This window comes from Canis aureus, chromosome 1 (genome assembly GCF_053574225.1).
Source record: "Canis aureus isolate CA01 chromosome 1, VMU_Caureus_v.1.0, whole genome shotgun sequence".
NCBI lineage: Eukaryota > Metazoa > Chordata > Mammalia > Carnivora > Canidae > Canis > Canis aureus.
The window spans coordinates 66661251-66684918 of record NC_135611.1 but is presented as its reverse complement, the minus strand read 5'-3'; the positions used below and the strand labels follow the sequence as shown (position 1 = coordinate 66684918).

Here is a 23668-nt window from a genome sequence, read left to right as displayed (position 1 = left end):
GGGACATAAACATTCAGACCACAGCAGAGCCACAGTTGCTGCCCCTCTCAGCTTTCCTCCAGCCTTCCCTCGGAAATCCCCGTGCCTCTTTCCCAACATTGCCCTAAATTGATAGGATGTCTGTGAGAACCAATGAGTATGTGTGTCACTGATGTCGCTGATGAGCCCTCTGTTGAAAACAGACACATTGCTCACGTGTGGCATACGTAAACTAGGGCCCCGAGCCCATGCAGCAGTGGCATAACTAAGCTTAGGGAAGAATATGCTCAGAAATAACATAACCCTGAACTTCTCCTCCTTTGGAGGAACTTTGTAATGTAACCACTCCGAACAAGAACTCTGAAGCTGGATGACTTACATCCCGATTCCAACACTTAATAGCTGAATGATTTATCCTTTGTGTGCTTCACATCACGATGTCGAACTCCTACGACTATCGTAAGATCTAATGAGTACATACGAAGTGATTAGAAATGTGCACGACACACAGTTAGTGCTCAGTCCAACCTAGATATTAAGACAGCGAGGGTTTCCTTCTTGATTTCATCACCGTGTGCGTGGATCGCTTTAATTTTAGCAAAAACATACCATGTTCTAGACAGGCATTCCCCTTCCAATTGCTGATGACCTAAAGATGCTGCATATTAAAAAGTGAACCAAATTTCAGTTGAGGGGGGGGGGAAGGCATTTTTAGAACACAAACGATCCATTTTATATAATTGCTATACAAGCATGTTTTTTGTTTGGGGGTTTTTTGTTTGTTTGTTTTTTTGTTTTTTTGTTTTGAAAAACCTTTAAATTCCTGGGTTTCCCATGGATAAAAAAGACTAGCAGCCTCTTTTGGACTAGTTGAAGCTGGGAATGAAAAAAATTAAGATGTGGACGTGTTTTCAACACACTTATCTAGAGAACCATCTGAAGTGCCTCCTCCAAGAGCAAAGATGAAAATATGAGATTTAGTTCTGGCATTTCCCAACCGCTGACCTGAAGAGATTTCTGGATTTAGTCAGTGCACCGGGAGCAGAATGATGGGGGGGGGGGGGGGGCTGGCAGTGAGGGAGATTTAAACTTGCAAGGAAAAGACTGGACTTAGATCAGTTCTCCAACTTCCTCTACCCAAATAAGTCTTAACCTTGTTTTATTGGAGTCAGACAATTGATAAAAACTTACTGGACTATGAAACTATGGTTAAATTTATTGAAAATTTCAATATGATACTTGGAGGTACCTGTCCTAGAGGTGCCTTACAGGCGGTTTACCTGTTTATGCAAGGGGAAATCACTTTTCAGAGCTTTGGGTCTGACACCTTCCTTGAGTGATATTAAAATAAAAGTGAAATAGAAAATGCCTCTTAGGAAAGGATGGCCTGGTTTCAGCCCTTCCCTGGTATTAATTGAGAGGGCTCATTTTGCCATCGCCCCACAAAGTCTGAGTCTCCCAGCTGCACAAGCTGACCTCGTGCTCTGCAAGTGTCTCCTTTGCCTCAGCCCTGCAGTGTCTCTACCTCCGTGACCGCTTGTCCAGAGTCAGCGAGTCTGTAAAGCTGGCACAGCTAGCTCCCCGAGTCCTTGCTGCTGCTGCTTTCATTTGCTTTTATTTCTGTTGAAATTCTGTACACCCTTCGAAGACCCGCCATCTCAGATGATTTCCTCGGGTTTCTCCAGGTCTGGAGTTGCCTCTCTGTCCTCTCCATCTTTTGTTTGTTCCTCATTCATTGGCAGTTCGTTGATTCTGTCTACTGTTGTAGCTAATCACCTGCGTCCCTCTCATCGTGAACAGTTAGCTCTTTGGTGGGGAGGAGAGTAAACTGTCTCCCAGTCGCATTTGTATGGCCGTATACGGTATTGCGTATAGGCTGGAACTCAACAAATGTCTATGGGATGAGTGGGAAATAAAGACTCCTACTAAAATACTCTCAGAAAAAAAAAAAATTTTAGGGATCCCTGGGTGGCGCAGCGGTTTGGCACCTGCCTTTGGCCCAGGGCGCGATCCCGGAGACCCGGGATCGAATCCCATGTCGGGCTCCCGGTGCATGGAGCCTGCTTCTCCCTCTGCTTGTGTCTCTGCCTCGCTCTGTGTGTGTGTGTGTGTGTGTGTGTGACTATCATAAATAAAAAAAAAAAAAAGAAAAAAATTTTAAATAAAGTACTCTCAGAATTAGCGTATACTTGCCCTCATTTCCCTTGCATGGCATCCCCTTACTTGGTGGCCCTTTGGACTTCTACTTTGGTGTGTCTTTGTTTCTTCCATGACCGTCTAGCTGCGGACACCTTTTGCTTGCAACAGCCTTAGTCAGTATCCTTCAAGATCCGAGTCGTGCCATCAGCATCATTTGCTCTCCTCAACGTTTTGTGACAGGCTTACTGAATTGAGGCCCAGTAAGAGGTTTTCTACGTGGGATGCTTTGGTTTTCCTGTTCCTCTCTTCTCTCTCTTTGACTGGTTGACTCCTCCTCTACCAGATTCAGGATAAGATGTTACTTCTTTTTGGAGACTGTCCCTAGCTCCCTGCACCTTCTCCAGCCCCAGACTGGCGTAAGCCTTTCTCCTTTATGATCTAATACAATAAAGATGAAAAAGACTTGGGTCAAAATGTGGTCCTGCTGCTCATTGAGCAGTGGCGTTAGACCGTCGCTTCTCAAACGTTATCATGCATCAGAATCACCTGGAGCGCTTACGACATCAAACGGGGGTGTTTTAAGAATTAATTGAGGTAAAGTGTTTGACGTGAATTATTGCTCAATCATTGCTGGTTCATATTGTTTTTACAGTGTCGTTGCTTTCATCGCACTGTTTTAAATTACAGGCTAGACCATTTGCCAAGTAATTTAGGAAACTCATGCCAAGCAGTGACTGTGCCAGTTTTAGTATCACCTGGATCACAGGTGTCTAACAAAGTCCATTACTAAGCACTAACTGAACGTATGACGTGATTAAAACACCCTCAAAAGTATTCAACAAAGTATTTAATAAAGTGAATCTGGGTGCTTCTCTGTAGGTCGGTTCTGCACAGACGGTTCAGGATCCCCCAGTTCAGCTTGCTACCTTCCCGGCTTTTCGGGCGACTGCTTTCGTGGAGCAGCTGCTAACCCACGTTTGGTTATGGTGAATCAGCCCTCACAGCTTTTGTTTCCAAGGTTCTACAAGCAAGCAGCACAGAGGACACCTCTCTGTAAAGAAGTAGAAATAAATAAAAATAAATAAATAAATAAATAAATAAATAAATAAATAATAAATTAAAAATTAAAAAATTAAAAAAAAATAAGTAGAAATAAACAAGCACGCGGGCCACTCGCTCGGCTCTGTAGTCTGGATTCCGGACTGAAGGAACGCAGTGGCAGCCCCGTATTCCACTGCCTCCTGGGCCTGAACATATCCTGCATTTAACATGGGATATGGTTACACATTAACATGGGAAAACTGTAATTTGGAGCTCTCTGCAAATTCATGAGGCCTCCGCTTTGGGGAAGCCTTTCCTGCTTTTCCATTCATTTTCCTCATTTCTATGCCCCCATCCTCCTCTTTGCCCTCAGAACCTTATATTTTACAAATATGTTCATTATGAATAGGTTTCATTAGTTCAGCAAATACTTTTTCCAATCCCTGCCCCGGGACCAGCACTATTCTGAGGGTGGCGATGCTGCACTGAGACAAAGCACCTGCTTCATGGAACCTAAAGCATGGCACTTAGCAAAGTGTACACTAATCGTTTGCTTCTCTCTGTCTCCCACGGTGATTGTGAGCTTCCGGATGGTGAGCGCACTATTTAATTGATCTTTGGATATTCGGTTCCCTATCAGGCGTGTGGTAGGTATCCACACGTCTGGATTAGTGCTTATACAGAGGGATCTTCCTTATTAGGTTGGTGCTGAGAAATGGCACAAAGTACCAGAGGTCATGTATGGCTGGTCCCTGAAAGGATCTGGTGCTAGATATTGGGGTTTTTTTTAACCTACAAATGTTGTTTGTCTGAATTCCAATTAGGGACAAACGATACATAACAATCCAAATTTTTTTTGTCCTTTTTTTTTTATTGGTGTTCAATTTGCCAACATATAGCATAACCCCCAGTGCTCATCCCGCCAAGTGCCCCCCTCAGTGCCCGTCATTCAGTCACCCCAACCCCCTGCCCACCTCCCCTTCCACTACCCCTTGTTCGTTTCCCAGAATTAAGAGTCTCTCATGTCCTGTCTCCCTCACTGATATTTTCACTCATTTTCTTTCCTTTCCCCTTTATTCCCTTTCACTATTTTTTACATTCACCAAATGAATGAGACCATATAATGTTTGTCCTTCTCCGATTGACTTATTTCACTCAGCATCATACCCTCCAGGTCCCTCCACGTCGAAGCACATGGTGGGTATTTGTCGTTTCTGATGGCTGAGGAATATTCCACTGTCTACATAGACCACAGCTTCTCTACCCATCATCTGTCCATGGACACCGAGGCTCCTTCCACAGTGTGGCTACTGTGGACATTGCTGCTATGAACATCGGGGTGCAGGTGTCCCGGTGTTTCACTGCATCTGTATCTTTGGGGTAAATCCCTAGCAGTGCAATTGCTGGGTCGTAGGGCAGATCTATTTTTAACTTTTTGAGGAACTTCCACACAGTTTTCCAGAGTGGCTGCCCCAGTTCACATTCCCACCAACAGTGCAAGAGGGTTCACCTTCCTCCACATCCTCTCCAACATGTGTTGTTTCCTGTCTTGTTAATTTTCCCCATTCTCACTGGGGTGACGTGGGATCTCATTGTGGTTTTGACAATCCATATTTCTAGCTTCTCTAGAAAAAGCCCACGTTCTTGTGTTGCACTGACCAGCTGCAGCCAGTTCCCAACCAGCTTGCTCCTCAGGTGGAGCGTGTCCACTCCAGCTCACTGTGACAATTCCCTACTGTGTTACGTGTGTCTGTGTGCACACGGCATTGTATTTGCGTGCACAGATGTGTGGTGAGGAAAGAGCCAAATTCTTCAAATTGTATGCAGATCCACTGACCATTTGTCTTCACAGGCTGATGAAAACCTGTCTTCAACTGGAAATACCTTATTCCTTTTTTTGTTCTTTGGTGATGTACAACGCTAACAAGGATTTGCTTTTGTTTGAAATATGAACTATATTGGGTCATCAGTCTTCAATTTTACCCAGTTTTCTGCCGTTTCACAGTGGGTTTCCTATCTTCTTCAGATTGTTTAGATAATTGCCAGTTCCTCAGCCCAAAGTAACAATACATTAAAATCTATCCGGTTTGGATTTTTTTTTCCTCCTTTAGGATCATTGAACCTAACATGATTTATTTGGTTTGGTTTTGTCATAGGACATTAGAGATGCTTTTAAAAACATAAAATTGCATTCAAATGATAGTGTACCGGACTAAATATGTTCGTGCTCTGTTTTCAGCTATCCTTAAAAAGAAGAGGAAGCAAAGATTTGCCAAAATCTGAAAAAAAGACTCAACAGACTCCCACAGAGGTATGTGGAAATAAAATTTCATCTAGCACATCAATTGAGCACCTTTTCTAATTGTATATAATTACAAGCTGCATCTGTAAATGGACGTCGTAGCCAGATACACTCATGTAAAAAAAAAAAAAAAAAAAGTTTGATTTGCACATCCTGTAGCCGTGGATGTAGGCAGTATGAAGTATTCAGGGTTTTTGCTTATAAAGCTAAGACCAAGCTCCCAATTCTTGCTTCCACACCGTAAGCACACCCGGAGTATCATCAGTACCTTGTGTGCTGCTGTGTTTGAGAACTGCACGCACAGTGCTCATCCTCTTCACTCCTAATGAATGCGGCCAATAGAAGGGCTATTCCTATAGCATCAGGAGTAGAGAAAGGAATGTCGTAGGAAGGGATGGCGAGGTGAGAGAGAGGCTTGTGATGAGAAGGCCCTAGAATGAAGGAATTCTCCATGCCAGTGACTGGGGGAGCAAAAGAAAGGAAACAGAGAATAAAAATAAAACTTTAAAAGATGTTTTAAAGGATGCCTGTCAGGCTCAGTCAATGGAGCGTGTGACTCTTGATCTTGGGGTTGTGGGTTTGAACCCCACCTTGAGTGCAGAGATTTTTTAAAAATAAAACCTAAAAAAAAAAAAAAAGATGTATTCAACACGGACTTGTTAAGAACTTTAGAAACCCAGCCACCGTGAAGACTAGCTCTGCTTTCAGGATGAGCAGAGGGTGACGATGGGTGTAATGAAGGAGATTTTAAAACAGAAGAGAAGATATTTGGGGGCAGAAGTGACATGATGGCTCCCCAAAGACACTTGGGTAGTCATTGACTTTTGCATGTGTCCGCTGGAGTCTCATAGTATAGCATAACCTCTTCTAGTCTTACAAGTTGTTTTCTCATGAGCTAATAATTCTAACTACGGCAATACTGAAATATCCAAAACTTGGAAAGTTGATCTCAATGTTTTTAAAAACACAACTTATTAAATGCCTTTCGAAGAGATTTATTTATTCATTTTCAAGAGAGAGCATACAAGTGGAGGGAGTGGCAGAGGGAGGGAGCCTCAAGCAGACTCCCCACCGAGCTCAGAGCCCACTGCGGGTCTCGATCCCACAACCCGTGAGACCATGACCTGAGCTGAAACCAATAGTCAGATGCTTCATCCAGCTGAGCCCCCAAGTGCCCCAGAGAACACGACATATTAAAGTTTATCTTCCCTTTTCCTCTCTCTTTCTGCACTGTTCTTGGTTAATGTTCCCCTGGTCCTGGCACAAGGCCCTCGAGACGCGCCAGCAGTTCAGAAATCCCAGAGTCTCATCACGAGGCCATGAGTCCATTTTGTACCTTCCTTGCTGTTCTCTCAGTGAGATCAAAGATGCTCCGTCACTACGGCTTTCTCACTCTGCCTTTGCCAGAACTTTAGCCACCCGGCTGTGCATATTTTGCTGTGGCTCATTTCACTAGTTGCCATCAGTTCTCTCCTGCACCTCATCGAGGGACAAGGGGCTATAGGCTCAATGCCCAAGTCAGCTTTAATCAGCAGTTTATTTCTTTTAAAACTCACGTTTGGCCTATTCTTACGCTTGCCGTGTTCAAGTTTATTTTTTTCAACAATAGTCTCTTATCCAGGGATCTTTAACTGTTTATTTCTAGCTCCATGACCCTCCGACTCCATGGGCACGCGGGCACCTTTCTGCAAAAGACACCCACAGCCTCCGTCAATGTCTTAGTGGGACCGAGGACCTCACAAGAGACCTTGCAGCCCACCAGTTTTTATTTTATGGCCCAAACACCTGGGAAACTTAATAAGCATGCTGTTGTTGTCTATGAAGTTCCTGCTAGTGTTTCCAGTTCATTTGTCCAAAGAGATTATCACCTGTAGTTTTCCAAAAACCCACCCCAGCAGATTGACTGGGACCATCTGGGATGGGAGAGCTCCATGATAAAGTAGTCCACAGGTGATTCTGTTGCTCGGTCAAGGTTGAGGGTCATCGATTCTTAGATTACTCTTTCCATGTTCTCCTCCCACACTCAGCCAGGCCAGATTGTAGTCACGGCTCATTTTATTCAGCTTTGACTTGTCGGGGTCTAGCATGTGATACTGCACCATGTCCAATACGCACTTTTGGATCCTCCCATGTCCCCTTTATCTAGGTTGAGCCAAATGAAATTGCCTACACCCTGTGAGTTTGACCTGTGTGAACAGCAATTCCATACGGTTCACCCTACTATTATCTGTACGGATCCATACTTCATTTTTATTTGCTTCAGCTTCGTCAGTAATAGTGTTTCCGCGTTCCTTCAGCAGCACCGTGACTATTTACCAAGCAGCGATATCGCACAGCAATGAAGAACAGTCACGGGCCCGCCGTGTGGCCTTAGATGACTCACTTATTCTGTCTCTGCCTTTGTTTCCTCATCTGTAAAACGGGATCATAGGAGAGAGCTGTTGTATGAATTAAATGTGTTTAAAGCACATGATTCATTGAGAGTGCAATTTAGCTTCTGGTAGTGGCTAAGTCCAAGCCGGGCTCAGCTCACTTCTTTTGGCCCCTCATCATTTTATCCTTCTGCACATGCCATTCATATCTTCTTAAGAGTGAGTCTTCAACATCCACGAAAATAAGACACGACTTGCTTCACATCCCAAAGCATGGTAGTGTTTCTTGCCTGGCATTCTCTGTAAAAAGTAGGAGCAAGCACGTACTGCGCAGTTATTGTCAACCAGCCATTTTCCAGGCCACCTTGGACCTAACGTCATCAGCATTTATGTACAGTATTTCCACGCTCACTTGCAAACGCAGCTGTAATACTTTGGTTACGGGGTTACAGGCTGAGCATGCGGGATGCATCAGCATACGGGGTTCTTAAGCTCTTGGCATTCTAGAACCTATCACACTTTGTGTATCGAAGAGATTTCTTTTTAAACAAATACAAAATAATTACTGTGGGGCCCATCATTCTCCCTCCCTCATAGGGACTTCCTTCCAAATAGTGTAGGTCCAGATCTTAAAATGACGTTTATGTTTCTATTCCTTTGAGGCAGGAGAGCGCACATGTACACAAATCAGGGAGCCTTCTCTTTCATACTCGCTTACCATACCTGGTGAAGTGTGATTCTGCTCCAGTCCATGAGTTAGATCACATCCAGAGCTATTTGAGTTAGATCGAAACTGCAGCATTTCACTCCCATTTTTTTTTTAATTTGCAAATAAAGATCTCCTCGTGCAGGCAAGGAGTTGTCCCATGCATGTAGCCCAACCTAACTTCCCAGTCTCCTCCACTCTTACTTCCTAGCAAAGCCTGGCCTAGGGAAATATTGGATGTGCTTATTTCTGATCACCTTTGTAGGCAAACATGGTCTCTAATTCCTGCACGATATTTGACTCTTCTGCCCCCCTGCCAAACCTTTCACCATGGCTTATGTGTCTCTCTTCATTTTCTTCTTCTTTTCGCTTGCTCAAAACCCCTGCCACAGCTTCAGCCGTCCCCTCTACACACCTCACTCTTACGTCCGCGCCTTTGGACCCAAACTCTCTGCAGGGCCCTAGATGTAATCTCGGGCCTGAGATTCCACTTGCCTGTTGATGGATGTTTCCACTAGATATCCCTCCACTGACACGCCTCAAAGATAGCATTTTAAGACTCTTGGTTCAACCCACCTTCTTCACACCTCCTCCTCTCTGTTCATCCCCTACTCCTGTTATTAGCAGCGCCCTCCATCAAGACACATAAGGTGGAAACATTAGGGTTATCTGTGATTCTTCTGCTGATATGATATTAAACATTGCTATGTGTCCTGGGCTTCATACCCACTGAATTTGTGTGAGGGCCCAACACAGAGTCTCTTGTAGAGCGGCGTGTCCCCTTGTGAAGTGGATTTTCATGTCAAATCTTCCTGGGACATACATTCTCATCCTTCTCTCTCACTGTGCTCTCGAGAGTCTCTCAACACTTCTCTCCGTGCCTCTATCCTTTCTCCTAAACCCCTTCTAGAGGAAAGTATACAAGCCAATACATCCATTGTCTTGTATTTTATCCCATTGTCCTACTTTCCTTCTCTTGTGCTGCTTTTCCAGAGGCAACATGTACAGTGGAAAGAATAAGAGTTTTGAACCCAGTCTGGATAAAGATGTGCTCTGTCCCTTACTAACCTGCGCTCTACCAAGTTCATGTCAGGGTGTGATGACATAAAGAATGTGACGGTCAGGCTCCGTGCGCTCCACGGCTCTCAGCCCTTCCATCCTCATTCTCATTAGCAGATGGGAGGACAGGAGACCTGGGCGCTGCTCTCCATCTCTTCCATCCCAAAGGCTTTGGGCCATCTCTAATGAGCATCTCTAGCAGAAGCGTATTATTCTCACCTGCCTCACCAGTGGGTGCTGCTGCTTTACCACAACTCATCTCAAACACAATGGACTCATCGCTGGGCAAGGAAGGCATTTTTATTTCCATTTTAAAAATGATCCAGGGCACCCGAGTGGTTCAGCAGGTTCAGTGTTTGCCTTTGGCTCAGGTCATGATCTCAGGGTGCTGAGATCCAGCCACATAGGGCTCCCTGCTCAGTGGAGAGTCTGCTTCTCCCTCTCCCTCTGCCCTTTCCGCCACTGCTCTCTCTCTCTCTCTCTCTCTCAAATAAAGAAAATCTTTTAAAAAAACATTTAGAAATCAGGAAAACAAAATTCACAGAAGTTACACAATCGACCCTACATACATACTTAGAATTTGGGGAAATTGTCCTCAGGAAATGTGTCCTTGGGCATAATAAGGTACTTTGGTATTAGCTCTCAGCAGGTTGATTTCCAATTTTTGGAAAACTTCTAATCACTCCTCAGCTTAGTCAGTGATTAGGGTTTGTGGTTGTCCAAAGAATTGTAAGAAGAGCTCCTATAGGATCTACTCCGTCTTCCATTTAGGCAGAAGCAACTTTATTCATTTCAGACTGATGGGAATATACCTTATTTTTAAAATGATCTGGGTGAAAATGCTTGCCGGTTTCTCCTTGGATGGGGCCATTCCAGGGTTAAGTTTTCCTTGCTTTAAGTAAGGCCTTCAAGTAAGCAATCCTGCCCTGAATAAAGACGGAGAAGAGAGGACTTTCTTTGCTCTTGCAGAGCCATCATGGGCCTTAGAGTCAGACAGGAATGCATTCAGATTGTACCTTTGTCTTTTGCCCCTTACTAGTTATGGGACATCTTTATTAATATCTATTATTAAGTCTACTCTAAAAGTAAAGTAGGTCCTGTGTATAAAGAAGTTTACAGAATTCGGCCAAAAGTTGGTGCTCCATCAATGGTAGTAAGCACGTGCGTCCTCCAGGGAATAGGTTTCACATTACGATCAGAGGCATTCAAATCACGCAAGAAACGAAACCTGAAAAACGCACATTGTTGAAGTGACAGCCCCACAGTTGTGCTCAGTTACAACCTATGATAATCTCTGGACGGTGACGACCATAGTGTTTCTCTCAGGATGTTTCTTTCTCCTTGTGTTGCTGGGATGTGACCTTGTCCTAATGTTTTATCTGCCAAATAACTTAAGCGCTTTGTAGAAAATAAACAGCACCTGAGGATCCCTGGATGGCTCAGTGGTTTAGTGCCTGTCTTCAGCCTGGGGTGTGATCCTGGAGTCCCAGGATCGAGTCCCACGTCGGGCTCCCTGCATGGAGCCTGCTTCTCCATCTCTCATGAATAAAAATCTGTAGAAAGAAAGAAAGAAAATAAACAGCACCTACTTCTGTGTGTCTCATTAAAGCTTAATCACAAGAAAAAGCAGGCAGCCCTGGTGGCTCAGTGGTTTAGCGCCTGCCTGCAGCCCAGGGCCTGATCCTGGAGTCCCGGGATCGAGTCCCACGTTGGGCTCCCTGCATGGAGCCTGCTTCTCCCTCTGCCTGTGTCTCTGCCTCTCTCTCTCTCTCTGTGTCTCTCATGAGTAGATAAAATGTTTTTTTTTAAAAAGAAAAAAAAAACACAAGAAAAAGTCATCACTTTTGCAGGCGTACTTTTTCTGTTTTCTGGATCTCCATAGAAATGATCTCCTGTTGTCTCCCCCCTCTCCCCCGCCCCGTTTCCCACATGAGGAGGACAACGAAGACCTCAAGTGCCAGCTGCAGTTCGTGAAGGAAGAGGCCGCTCTGATGAGAAAGAAAATGGCCAAGATCGACAAGGAGAAGGACAGGTTCGAACACGAGCTCCAGAAGTACAGGTCGTTCTACGGGGACCTGGACAGCCCCCTGCCCAAGGGCGAGGCGGGGGGCCCTCCGAGCACCAGGGAGGCCGAGCTCAAGCTGCGCCTGCGGCTGGTGGAGGAGGAGGCCAACATCCTGGGCCGCAAGATCGTGGAGCTGGAGGTGGAGAACCGAGGCCTCAAGGCCGAGCTGGACGACCTGCGCGGCGACGACTTCGGCGGCTCGGCCAACCCGCTGATGCGCGAGCAGAGCGAGTCCCTGTCGGAGCTGCGGCAGCACCTGCAGCTGGTGGAGGACGAGACGGAGCTGCTGCGGCGCAACGTGGCCGACCTGGAGGAGCAGAACCAGCGCATCACCGCCGAGCTCGCCAAGTACAAGTACAAGTCGGGCGGCCACGACAGCGCGCGCCACCACGACAGCGCCAAGAGCGAGGCGCTGCAGGAGGAGCTCAAGGCCGCGCGGCTGCAGATCAACGAGCTCAGCGGCAAGGTCATGCAGCTGCAGTACGAGAACCGCGTGCTCATGTCCAACATGCAGCGCTACGACCTGGCCTCGCACCTGGGCATCCGCGGCAGCCCGCGCGACAGCGACGCCGAGAGCGACGCGGGCAAGAAGGAGAGCGACGACGACTCGCGGCCGCCGCACCGCAAGCGCGAGGGGCCCATCGGCGGCGAGAGCGACTCGGAGGAGGTGCGCAACATGCGCTGCCTGACGCCCACGCGCTCCCTCTACGCCGCGCCCGCCTGGCCCAAGGGCTTCTCCGACCGCCAGCACCTCAAGGACATCCGCTCCGAGGCCGAGCGCCTGGGCAAGACCATCGACCGGCTCATCGCCGACACGAGCACCATCATCACCGAGGCGCGCATCTACGTGGCCAACGGGGACCTGTTCGGGCTGATGGACGAGGAGGACGACGGCAGCCGCATCCGCGAGCACGAGCTGCTCTACCGCATCAACGCGCAGATGAAAGCCTTCCGCAAGGAGCTGCAGACCTTCATCGACCGCCTCGAGGTGCCCAAGGCGGCGGACGAGCGCGGCGCCGAGGAGCCCATATCCGTGAGTCAGGTACAGCTCGGCCTGCGGCGCGCCCGGCGGCGGGGTGGGGCGGGGCGGGGCCGCGGAGCCCGAGGGCGGGGCTTACCGCCCGGGCCACGCCCCCTCCGCAGTGCACCGCCCCGAGGCCACGCCCCTCCCCGCCCCCTCCGCCGCGCGCGCCTGCCTGCGCGTCCCCCCCCCCCCGCTCGGCCCCGCCCCCGGCCTGAGGCCCCGCCCCGCCCCGCCCCCTCTGCTGCGCACGTCCCCTCTCCGGCCCCGAGGCCCCGCCCCGCCCCCTCCGCGCGCACCTGCCTGCGCGCCCCCCTCCCGGCCCCGAGGCCCCGCCCCCGGCCCCGAGGCCCCGCCCCGCCCCCTCAGCCGCGCGCACCTGCCTGCGCGTCCCCCGAGGCCCCGCCCCCGCCCCGAAGCCCCGCCCCCGCCCCGAAGCCCCGCCCCGCCGCACACTTCGCCCCCCCCCCGCTGCAATCCCAAGCTCGGCGCGGCCCAGCCGGCTGCTTACACGGCACGTCCACACTCACGTCCACACTCGCACCGGAGTAGAGGAGTTTTAAGAACCGTGCATACGTGTCGGCCCGGCGGGCGTTCCTCTGCGCGTGCTCCTAGGCCGCGCACGGGCCTCCCTAGCTGCCCATCTGCAGGTGTTGAGCCAGGCTTGTAGTTGAGCTCAAAATAGCGTGCTTTGGGTTTGGGAGTTTTGTTTTGTTTGTTTTGTTTTGTTTTGTTTTGTTTTGTTTTGTTTTGTTTTTAAACGACCAAATCTCCAAGATTATTGTCTAACCACTGACACAGGTCCACACCCAGCGGTAAAGAGGGATGAGACAGGGTGTGGAGCCCTCCCGGAAAGGCACGGAGGGAAGCCAGCCCTTGACCGCTGGGGGAAGTAGCAGGATAATTATCTCTAGATTTTAAAAGTCAATCAATCAATCAATCAATCAGTCAGTCAGTCACTGCCAGCCCTCTAGGGGAGAATCTCAGGACGGGGGAAGGAGTGTCAGACTTTAAGTTGAAGCGACCCTGACTCCGAGAAATAGCCATGACGAAGGGAAGCCAGCCCTTGACCGCAAGTGGAAGTAGTAACAGGATCATTATTTCTAGATTTAAATCAATCAATCAATCAGTCACTGCCAGGATGGGGGAAGGACTGTCAGACTTTAAGTTGAAGCGACCCTGACTCAGAGAAATAGCCATGACTATCCCCCCCACGGGGAAAACCAGCGTTTTTCCTTCATCCTAATTGGTCGAGGCACAGCTGATGAGTTGGACTGAGCTGCTCTAGCCAGGTATGGGGGCCAAGCAGCCATGCGTTTTGTCAGAATTAACCACCTAAGACAGGCTTTGTCGAACGTTAACAGGCGGCGCTACCTCTCTGGCAAGCCTCCTGTCCCGTGTCCGTTGGAGAACACACGGAAGTACACCAGCATGCATGGCTTTTAAGACACGTGACAGATTTAAATTTAAAAATCAGTCTACACGCAGAAGCATGACATGAATTAACTGCCTGTTAGCCACAACCAGAAAACTCGCAGCCCCGTCGCTTAGTTTAAACCTTGCATGTTGCCCTGCTTCGCTATGGGGGGAGAAAAAGTTTTATGATGAAACTTGTTGAATCTTGAAACGTTAAAGCTTATTTTCTTCTCTAATTATGTCGAGTAGTTGGTTTTTAGCTTCCTTGCAGCAGATTTTTGAATACTTTGAGCATGTGGGTTTCCAGTTATACCATGGGGACCGGGAGGGGGGCGGGGATCAGAGTGAGAGAAAGCACTGTGCGTAATAATAGGTTTCAGATTTTGTAAATATGGGCTTAGGGGAGGGTTCTTCTTCATCTTAAATTGAATGAATGCTTAGATTAGTTTATATAAATGAAAGTGTTAAAAAATTATTATTAATTAACTCTTCTCTTTGTCTTTGCATTTACCTTCCCAGATGTTCCAGCCTATCATTTTACTTATTCTCATTCTTGTATTATTTTCATCACTTTCTTACACAACAATATTTAAACTTGTCTTCCTTTTTACACTGTTTTTTGTACTGTAAGTCTCTCATCATTTACCATTCATTGTAGTATTTTCAGTTTGTTTATTTTGTTCACCCTTCAAGACAAGAAGTAAAAGAAGTATAATTTCTGTAGTAACCAATGCTATAAAAACACTGAAGACTGCTTATTTCTTTAAAAAGACACATCTTACCACTACCAAATTCAATAAGAAGCCCACGCATTACAATATTTCAGGTAAGGAAGTAACTGTGATTTTTTTATATCAATCATTTTAATTTTTGCTTCTGTCTTTTACATCTTCATCTGTACTCTTCTTGCTAAATAATTATAACTGTAAAAGTTGATTAAATATTTCAGTTATTTCTCGATAGTTGAAAAGCTGACGTTCACAAGTTGGTCACATTTCAAAATATGCACAGATAGATTTATAAAGTATCTTTGCTAGGCGCATTGGACTAACAAGACAGTTTTGATATCTGGTTAAATATCAGCAAAAAATTATGGGGAATAAATGAAATGTGACCATCACGGAAAGTCAGCAATTTGTTGTGATGCTGATGGCATCTTGTCTAAAAAGATGTGTTTGGAAGCATGAGATAGATTAAGCCGTAGTTCATGGAGAAAATGATTCTATCCCCCCTGCTGCATTTGACCAGCTCTAAGCGAAACGACCATTTCTGCATTTTCCTATTATACTCGAACATTGGTTGCTGATCAGATTGGTTGCCTGGACTTCTGTCCTCTAAAGTCAGTTATCACACAGAACTGCTTCCAGAGCAGGGAGTAGAGTAGGGAAAAAATAGTCATTCTCTAGAATTTCATTACATTGGGATTCAAAGCCAGTCGCAGAGCTCCAGTGGGAGGTGCTCTCCAAATAGAAACTGACTTTGGTGAACCTGAGCGTCTCCCTTTCTCCTCATCCCTAAAGTGACCCAGATAAGCTCCATGTACCCAAAATGTCCTGTCTGTCCATCTTGTTGACAATTTACCCAATGGAAAGCGGGAATGCATCACTGCCACCAGGATTCAGAAACACCAGTACTGAATACCAGTACTCAGAAATGCTCGCAGTTTGGCTGGTGGATATGAAAATCTGTGGTAAAGTGAGGTATCTTGCACCTCAGCATCAAGAATGATATGTGGAAAACCTTCGCTCTATCACAAAAGTTGGTTCTGGTAACACTCTCGTGAATCTTCATCCCCCAGGATCTCCATTTCCCTTTGAGTATTAATTTCTAAAAAAAGAAAATAAGCGCCTCACAAGTAGTTGAGAATTCAGTTTGAAATAACTGCTCTTAGTCTCCATGTTGTTATTTGCATTTTTCTTTTGGGTTTTTCTGTAGTTTTGTTCCAGAGGGAGGAGAGAGCAGGAGTGGGGAGCTAACCAACAGTTGAAATCTGTCACTGTCCTTCTGGCTCTTCATCTTAGAGAGTCAACAGGCTAGATAGAACTTTATGATAAAAAAAATGAAATAATGTAAATGTTGTATTTAATTAGTGATTACCCTGTTTACTTTAAAAAAAAAAAAAACACGCATGTCAGGGAGAGCAACCACTTTAAAATTCAAAGTCCATCTCTTCGATCCTTGATCGATCCCCAGACTGCCACCGCAGAGGGACCGTTTTGGTAACAACTGAAAGAAAATGCTCGATGGCCGAAATTTATCTGAAGTGTTTTTTGCCTTTGAAGCCACATACACTCACCTGAGCAATGCTTCTCAGCTCCTTACGGACTATTTGGTGGTTTATGAGGTGTTGTAGGTGGCCACGATGACCGGAAAGCTCTGATGGCAGGAAGAGAACTAAAGACTGAAAAATCTCAAATCCTTGTCCCACCCAAATTACTAATATCGTCCCTCTGAGGAAGCATGGTGTGCAGTGCCCTTGTTCACTTCAGAAGTATCGTGGATACTCACTACTCTGTGTGGCATTAAGAAACAGGTTTCAGAATTTTAACTTTTTTTTTATCATGGGAAGAATTAAGAACTAAATATCCAGCTCATGAGTTTTCAATCCCAGCTGCACATCAGAACTCCTGGGATGGTTCAAGAATTGAGCCCTATCTTAGCAATTGACACTGAATTCTTGAATCCAGGCATTTGTCTTTTCTTGAACTCCCAAGAACCATTTCTTAGGAGTTGTGTAGAATACGCATGTGCAGCCTTCCAGGAAGGTTGCAGTCTCAGCCACTCAGGGCATGTCCACATCCTCTCTAGAGCATTTCCAATCTTTGGTATTTGGCCTTTGCCTCTAATGCCAAAGCAGTTCTAATTCCACAGGAGTGCAGTGTTAGAAAACTGTCCTTTCACTAACGTAGGTTCTAGAAACCAGCAAAAGCAGAGAAGCCAAGGGGGAATGATGCATGACAGAAAGGAGGACCAAGATGAATAGTGCGTATGTGCGGGGTCGTGGAGATGACTCTCAGAGTGGACATGTAGGCACGTGCATACACTCAATTAGAGCCTCAAGAAGACCCACCCCCCCACACACACACCCTGACAACCTGACAAATTTGTATACAGTTATCTACGCTACAAAGCTTCCCACGTGGTGCGCCACAGATCCTCCAGGAATGATGGAGGAATATCCTCCAGCTGGCTCTGCTGTCCCAATCGAGATGAGAGAGCATGTACGAGAAACGTGAGACTGTGACAGAAATACACACAGGGACCCGTTGTGTGTCTAACAATCACCGTAAAGTGGTGGCAAAATGAAATTCCGTTTTTACTCTCCTAGCACTTTCCATTGGTTGACTGACCCGGACGGACACGTAAATAGGTAACTCTAACAGGCGCTCTTACTGCAGCGTAAGAACAAACAGAAAGGCTCATGGTTGTGATTTCTTCTTATTGGACACCTGACAGCATATTGGATTTCCCTAAGCAAACAGTAAAATCCCAAGACATTCTTGGGATGGACTATACAATGAATGAATGGATGAATGAATGAATGAGTAACATACATACCTACATAGAGGGCTGCTGCGTATCCGTATCCCTCGACAACAGCTTATGGCCTGAATAAGGGAGGAGAGGCTGACCACGGGAGGTCTGGGCTCACCAAACACCAGCCTCATCCTTAGATCTCTTGTGAGGGGTTAAAGCTATGCTGGCGGCCGGGACCTTAATCGTATCGAAGAACTTCTAAGGCGTGGGCTTTATGGAACAATTCGTGAGACCCTTGAACGTCCCCCAGGTTCTCCGTACACGGAACCCTGGTGAGAAACTAAGGAGGGGAAACAGGACCGACTTAGCCACGGCTCACAGATTCTGGGGGAATTGGGGTCACTCTGGCAGCTTCTCTGAATCTCCTGAAGCAACTTACCAGGTAGTTGGATCCCAAGGGGACTCTCATGCCCTCCCTACCGCATGGCCTGGTGTCTGCTCTGTGCCTCTACCACCCTGTCAGGTGCAGTGAGAGGTGCGCCCCGAATCAGGGAAGTCAGGCCCGCCTCTGTGTGCGGGGGCCAGTGTTCGGGAGGTGGACGGAGCAAACCTGTCCCTTGCTGCCTTCTCCCTGGGACTTCAGGCTGCTCCATGGGCACCTGGCTCTGCGGTACATCCCTCCCTTACGTCACAGGCTATGGATGTGGGAGCAGAAGTCAACAGAGATGGTGCCCAGGACCTCAGAGGGAGGCTCCCCTGTGTCTCCTTCCCCTGCCCTCTGACCCCACTACTTGCTCTGTGTTGTACCAAGCTAGTTCTAAAAGGGGAACACCCAGGCTGCTTTGTGCACCGAGAGCACAAAGCCCCCCCGGTCACTAAGACAGGTGTTTTCCCCTATTTGTACCTTTGACGCTGTGCTATTTAAACACGACACTGGAGATGAATTCAAACAAGCAAGCCTTATTGTAGAAAAGCCCCTTGCGTGCACATTCCTGGGCATAGGAAGGAGTGTCTTTGGTAATTTGGCCTGGATTTAAGGGGGGGGAAATTAGCTGGTTATTTTTAAGCATAACTGACTCAAGCTCCCAAAACAAAGGAAAATTGAGTGCTGAGCCTGGAATGTGTATTGGCCTGCGTTCTGCAGCCCTCACTCAGTCTGGGTGGCAGAGGGGGGCACGGTTATTGAATCAGCTGCCAGTGAGGTTTGGAATGTCGGTTTGGTAGCTAAGCCCCAGCTCCAGATATTCCTGCTCTGTTTGCAGTTATATTCCTGCAGGACTCCTGTCCCCTTTCGTCGGGTTGGCAGGGAGGGGGTCATGCTTTGGGTCAGATGGTCCAACCGAATGCAAGGATTGAAGAAAAAGTGGGGGTGGGTGATATCAGAAAGTGAAAAAAGGTTTTCCATAGTTTCTGCTGAGGGTGTCTGAGTGGAGTTGCTCATGCATCTATGGTCACAGGCAAGACTCGTAAGTGACCGTCATTGACGGCTGGCAAATAGCACCTGTTCCTTTCTGAGGTGGTCCAACATACGGTGCCATGAAAGTCAGCAAGTCTGTTCTTTAAAGCCATGTCTACAGTACCAGCCTTCGGGGCGCCGGGGTGGCCCAGTTGGTTAAGCGGCTGCCAGGGGTCCTGGGACCGAGCCTGGTGTCGGCTCTCCGCTCAGCATGGAGTCTGCTTCTCCCTCTTCCTCTGCCCCTCCCCCCCCACTTTGCTTGCTCTCTCACTCTCTCTCAAATAGATAAATAAAATCTTAAAAAAAAAAAAAAACTTGGAAAGCCCTGGTGGCACAGTGGTTTGGTACTGCTTACAGCCTGGGGTGTAATCCTGGAGACCCAGGATCGAGTCCCATGTCGGGCTCCCTGCATGGAGCCTGCTTCTCCCTCTGCCTGTGTCTCTGCCTCTCTCTCTCTCTCTCTCTCTCTCAAATAAATAAAACATTAAAAAAAAAAAACTTTAAAAAATTTTTAAAGTACCTGCCTTCACCTATGTGTTTGCAAATGAAGAGGGCGTGAGGGGCAGAGAGGAGCTCATCAGTTTGCGCGCTGGCCTCAAATGGCTTAATTAGGGAAGAGACTTTAAGAGCCTCTTTTGGAAAGACACCTTATGGAGTCTATGATTTCTTCGAGTCAGAAAACTCAGTTCAGCCTCTAGTTTATAATTCTCTTCCTTCTTTTTCACGAATATGTGCAACCTTTGCACAATCCGCGTCGCTTCCTCCGTATCGTTAACTCCTGGGCAGATAAAATAGCTCAACTTTTTAAATAATAGAACAGCCTGTGTGTCAGCCGAAGCCAGTCATTTAGAGCTTCAGAGGGGAATGTAACATGACAGGTCAGCAACATTAATTTATTCTGGATTTTAAGCGTCTCTTAGGAATCTGAGCATCTTTCCGGGGGTGGGGGGATGCATTTATTTCTACTGAGGCACAAAGGCTGTCGCGTGGAGGGTCTTGGCCTTATTCTGACTGCTTAGCCTCCATATAGTGAAAAAAGCCACAGCAGAGCAGCCAAAGGAGGTAGTTGACAGGAAGGAAGGATCCCCCAGCCTTGGATGTCCGAAATCTCGAGTGCAAAAGCTCCTCAGGAGAAGGAACCCATGTTTCTGGTCCCAATCCTCACTTCAGAGGGGCTGTCACTTGTTCATCAGTAGCTATTCGTTTGAAGTCCTGATATTTGTAGAAAGTGGATGGATTCAGAAAAGCCAGGTCGACTCAAAATAGAAAAGAATGAACGAAGTCGCGGGGCCCTTCCTGGGCAAGACCCTCCAGTGGCAGCAGCATCGCCCGAGGCCGTGGTGTCAGGGCGGAGGGCAGCCGCTGGGATAGTGTTTTCGTCTGGTGGACTTACCGAGACACCCTGGTCCGGGCCCTGGGTCTGGCTGGCTCTGCAGGGTGCTCTGATCACCCTGTTCACAGGGCCGCCCTGAACTGCGGCTTGGGGCCTGCCTGTGTGTGCCCTCCTCCTGCGATCCTTCCCCGCCGTCTTCCCATGTCACGGTGCCACGTTGCTCTGCCCCTAGGCTCCCACCTACGCAGCTGGCGCCCGCCCAGACGGTCTCCCATTCCCATCTCCCCTGCCTCGCCCACCCCACATCCCATGAACCAGACTCTTTTCCCAAGCTCCCGTCAAAGCCTACCTGTATTTGTCGGTCCCTTCCTGTCCTTTCTGTGTGCTGCCTACCAAGGAGGGACTAGGAGCTGCTTCCTCTGTTCTGTCAGTGAAATTTCATCAAGCAGCTACAAACTGCACGTAACCCTCCCGATGATAAACCTACCATTTCTGGTAGCAGAGACAGGTGGATGGGACACTCCCGAGGAAGGTGGGTGAGGAGGGTGAGTAGGGACCCCTTGCTGGGTCTGCAAGTGGTACCAGGTAAATGGCCTCTCTCCACACTGGGCCCTGCTTTCCTGCTAGAACTTTCTCCCAGGGAGAAATGACTCGGGCGGTGGGGGGGGGGGGGGGGCGGGGGGCCTCGTGTGGTGGACCAGCATTCCCAAGGCCCTTTTCTGGATCAAGAGGTGGCCCTCCACCGGTCACTCCCTTTATTATTTAGGTTTTGTTGCCATCATTGTCAAAACCTCCCAAGTCAGGAATCTGGAAATAATATACTGAGATGCTAAAAACTAATCTGAGAACGGTAAGCAAAATCTATCTCTGATTTTAACTGGCCCCGACTCTTAAAATGTCGGATGGTTTTAAGCAGTACTTAAAAAGAACAGTGAGTTTAGGGCTGTTTCTTTTGAATATTTCTGTCATCTGGAAGGGCCCGTACATAAGCCCCATGACATGCCACCAGCCCTCGGCACAGAAGCGAGAGCCAGCACCCCATGATTCTACGGGGAAAACATCCAGTACCGGGAAGATCCCACACTCGCTGAAACACAACAGTCTAAATATGTGACTTCCATGGATGATACTCTGTGTGTGACTCTCGAAGTCTTTATAACCCGAAACAGATTGTTGTAAGAATCAAAATCCTGTCGCCTTTGCCAGCACAGAATCCAGTCTCTGTCATTCTTGGGCTAAAATAACACAGGACCAAATTTGACAGAATTAGCTGTGGGACTTTATAAAACCTAAGAAACCCTGCCTCATCACCTGATTTGAAAATCTTGGGGAAAGTTCCAGCTTTTGTGATTTTTTTTTTGGGGGGGGGGGCGTTAATTCTCTCAGTGGTTACAGTGCCCAGCAAGGCTGGGAGTGAACACTTAATTATCGTCCCTGTGATGGAATGCTGTGGGGACTAAAAGGAGAGGCTCTTTGCATTTGTCTGTAAGTTTATTTTGGGGTAGCAGACTACTCAGGATGTGGGCAGTCGTGCCACAGGTTGCATCAGGACCCTTCAGAGTTGACCAAGCTTGTTGTGAACAGGAATTTGTCTTATGCTTCTTCTGGGTCAGGATCCAATGGCATGCCTGGCATGGTTGGTGCCCACAAATATTTGCTAAATGGAGTGTTGATTGGAAGGCCCAAGACCTCTCCTGAAGAATGGAAGATAATTTTAAGAGCCAAGAGAGTTCTACTAAGCAAGTGAGATAATGAGCCATAAGTATTTTGAAAATTCCAAAAGGGGGCAGCCTGGGGGGCTCCACGGTTTAGCAGCTGCCTTCGGCCCAGGGTGTGATCCTGGAGTCCCGGGATCGAGTCCCATGTCGGGCTCCCTGCATGGGGCCTGCTTCTCCCTCTGCCTGGGTCTCTGCCTCTCTCTCTGTCTGTCTCTCATGAATGAATAAATAAATAATGTTAAAAAAAAGAAAAGAAAAAGAAAATTCCAGAAGGCATCCATTATTCTAAAAAGAAGGATTTGTTTTAATAGGTCATCCTTAATAGGCTCTAAATTTTATTATTTTTATTCTTTTGAAGATTTTATTTATTCATGAGAGACCCAGAGACACAGGCAGAGGGAGAAGCAGGCTCCCTGCCTGGAGCCCGATGTGGAACTCGATCCCAGAACCCCAGGATCACGCCCTGAGCCAAAGGCAGACGCTCCACCGCTGAGCCCCCCAGGCGCTCCTCTAAATTTTAACATGCCTAAGGATGAGTTCCGTTTTTCAGTCACCGTTTTTCTAATTTTGTCCATTTCTTTGCCAAAGGAAATAGAAATACAATACTCTCTCACCTGGTAAATATGTTTGAAGAGTAAAAGAAAAGGGACAGAAAGAAACTCCTACAAGCCAGAAGTCAGAAGCCACCCAGCCTCATACGGAGCCGGAGTTGTCATAACCTAAATTAAATAAATGACTGCTTTGCAGTGCTTCGAGTTCACCATTCCTACGAAAACTATAAATTAAATGTGCGCTGGCCGGCTTGAGGCAAAGTTGGAGGGTTTATCCCCAGATTTTCTTCAACCACTAAATTAAAATCCTTTCGTCTTTGCATTTGGACCCAAGATGTAGATGATCTCAGGACCCAGGCCTCTCTAGAAAGGCGGTCATCAGGATAAAACCTCTGCTCTTTGATTCCTGTGTTACCCTTGGGAGGCAGAGTGTCCTCTCCCTCATGTGGACTTAGGAGGAAACTGAATTTAGAAGTTGACAAGGCCAGAAGTCAACCTCTCATGCCCCAGATCCTTATCCCAGTGCTGTGTTCCCTTCCCTTGAACTTCTTGGAATTTTAAACTTCACGGCGCTCCACTAAGAATGAGAAGACGGGGATTCTGTTCCCAGCGTGGCTGGTAAGTGGCTCTGTGACCTTGAGCAGTTGACGTAGCATCAGGGCCTCTTTCCTCGGCTGTAAAATGAGAGGGTTGGCTAGAGGATTTCCTTCGGGCTGGAAAATTCTCTGAATCTAGTAACACCTGCTGTGACATCCGTGCGCTCACCGCTCCTCTTTCACCTTTCCCAAAACGTTTTGGCCTTTGGCCTAAGATTATCCTGCATAGAGACCTTTTCAAGTTCTTTTTTTAGGATGTTCCTTTTTGTTTCTGGACACCAACAGGTGCTGCTACGTGTGCTTTATGCTAAGCATTACTTTATTCGTGCCCTCATCAAGGAGTGCTGCCTTGAAGTGGGATTTGGGTGGCACCAGATACGCATGATTCTTCCAGATTTTCTCCGACACGCAGAGCACTGATTTGGGTCAGTTTCCTA

General features: G+C 47.4%; 1 protein-coding gene across 3 annotated transcripts in view; it reads left to right on the top strand.

The window, feature by feature from the left end:
- MTCL3 (MTCL family member 3) overlaps window positions 1-23646 on the top strand; it is a 55168-nt gene extending 31522 nt beyond the window's left edge. The window contains exons 5-9 of one of the 3 annotated variants that reach the window (XM_077902626.1): window positions 5399-5470; window positions 11536-12705; window positions 14620-14926; window positions 22673-23253; window positions 23517-23646. In XM_077902626.1, coding sequence (XP_077758752.1) covers window positions 5399-5470; window positions 11536-12705; window positions 14620-14730 — 1353 coding nt within the window. In that variant the 3' untranslated portion in view covers window positions 14731-14926; window positions 22673-23253; window positions 23517-23646. Of the gene's footprint in view, window positions 1-5398; window positions 5471-11532; window positions 12706-14619; window positions 14927-22672; window positions 23254-23516 lie in introns of all 3 variants that reach the window. The other 2 variants (XM_077902628.1, XM_077902625.1) reach the window with 2 other exon arrangements.
- Window positions 23647-23668: the final 22 nt, after the last annotated feature.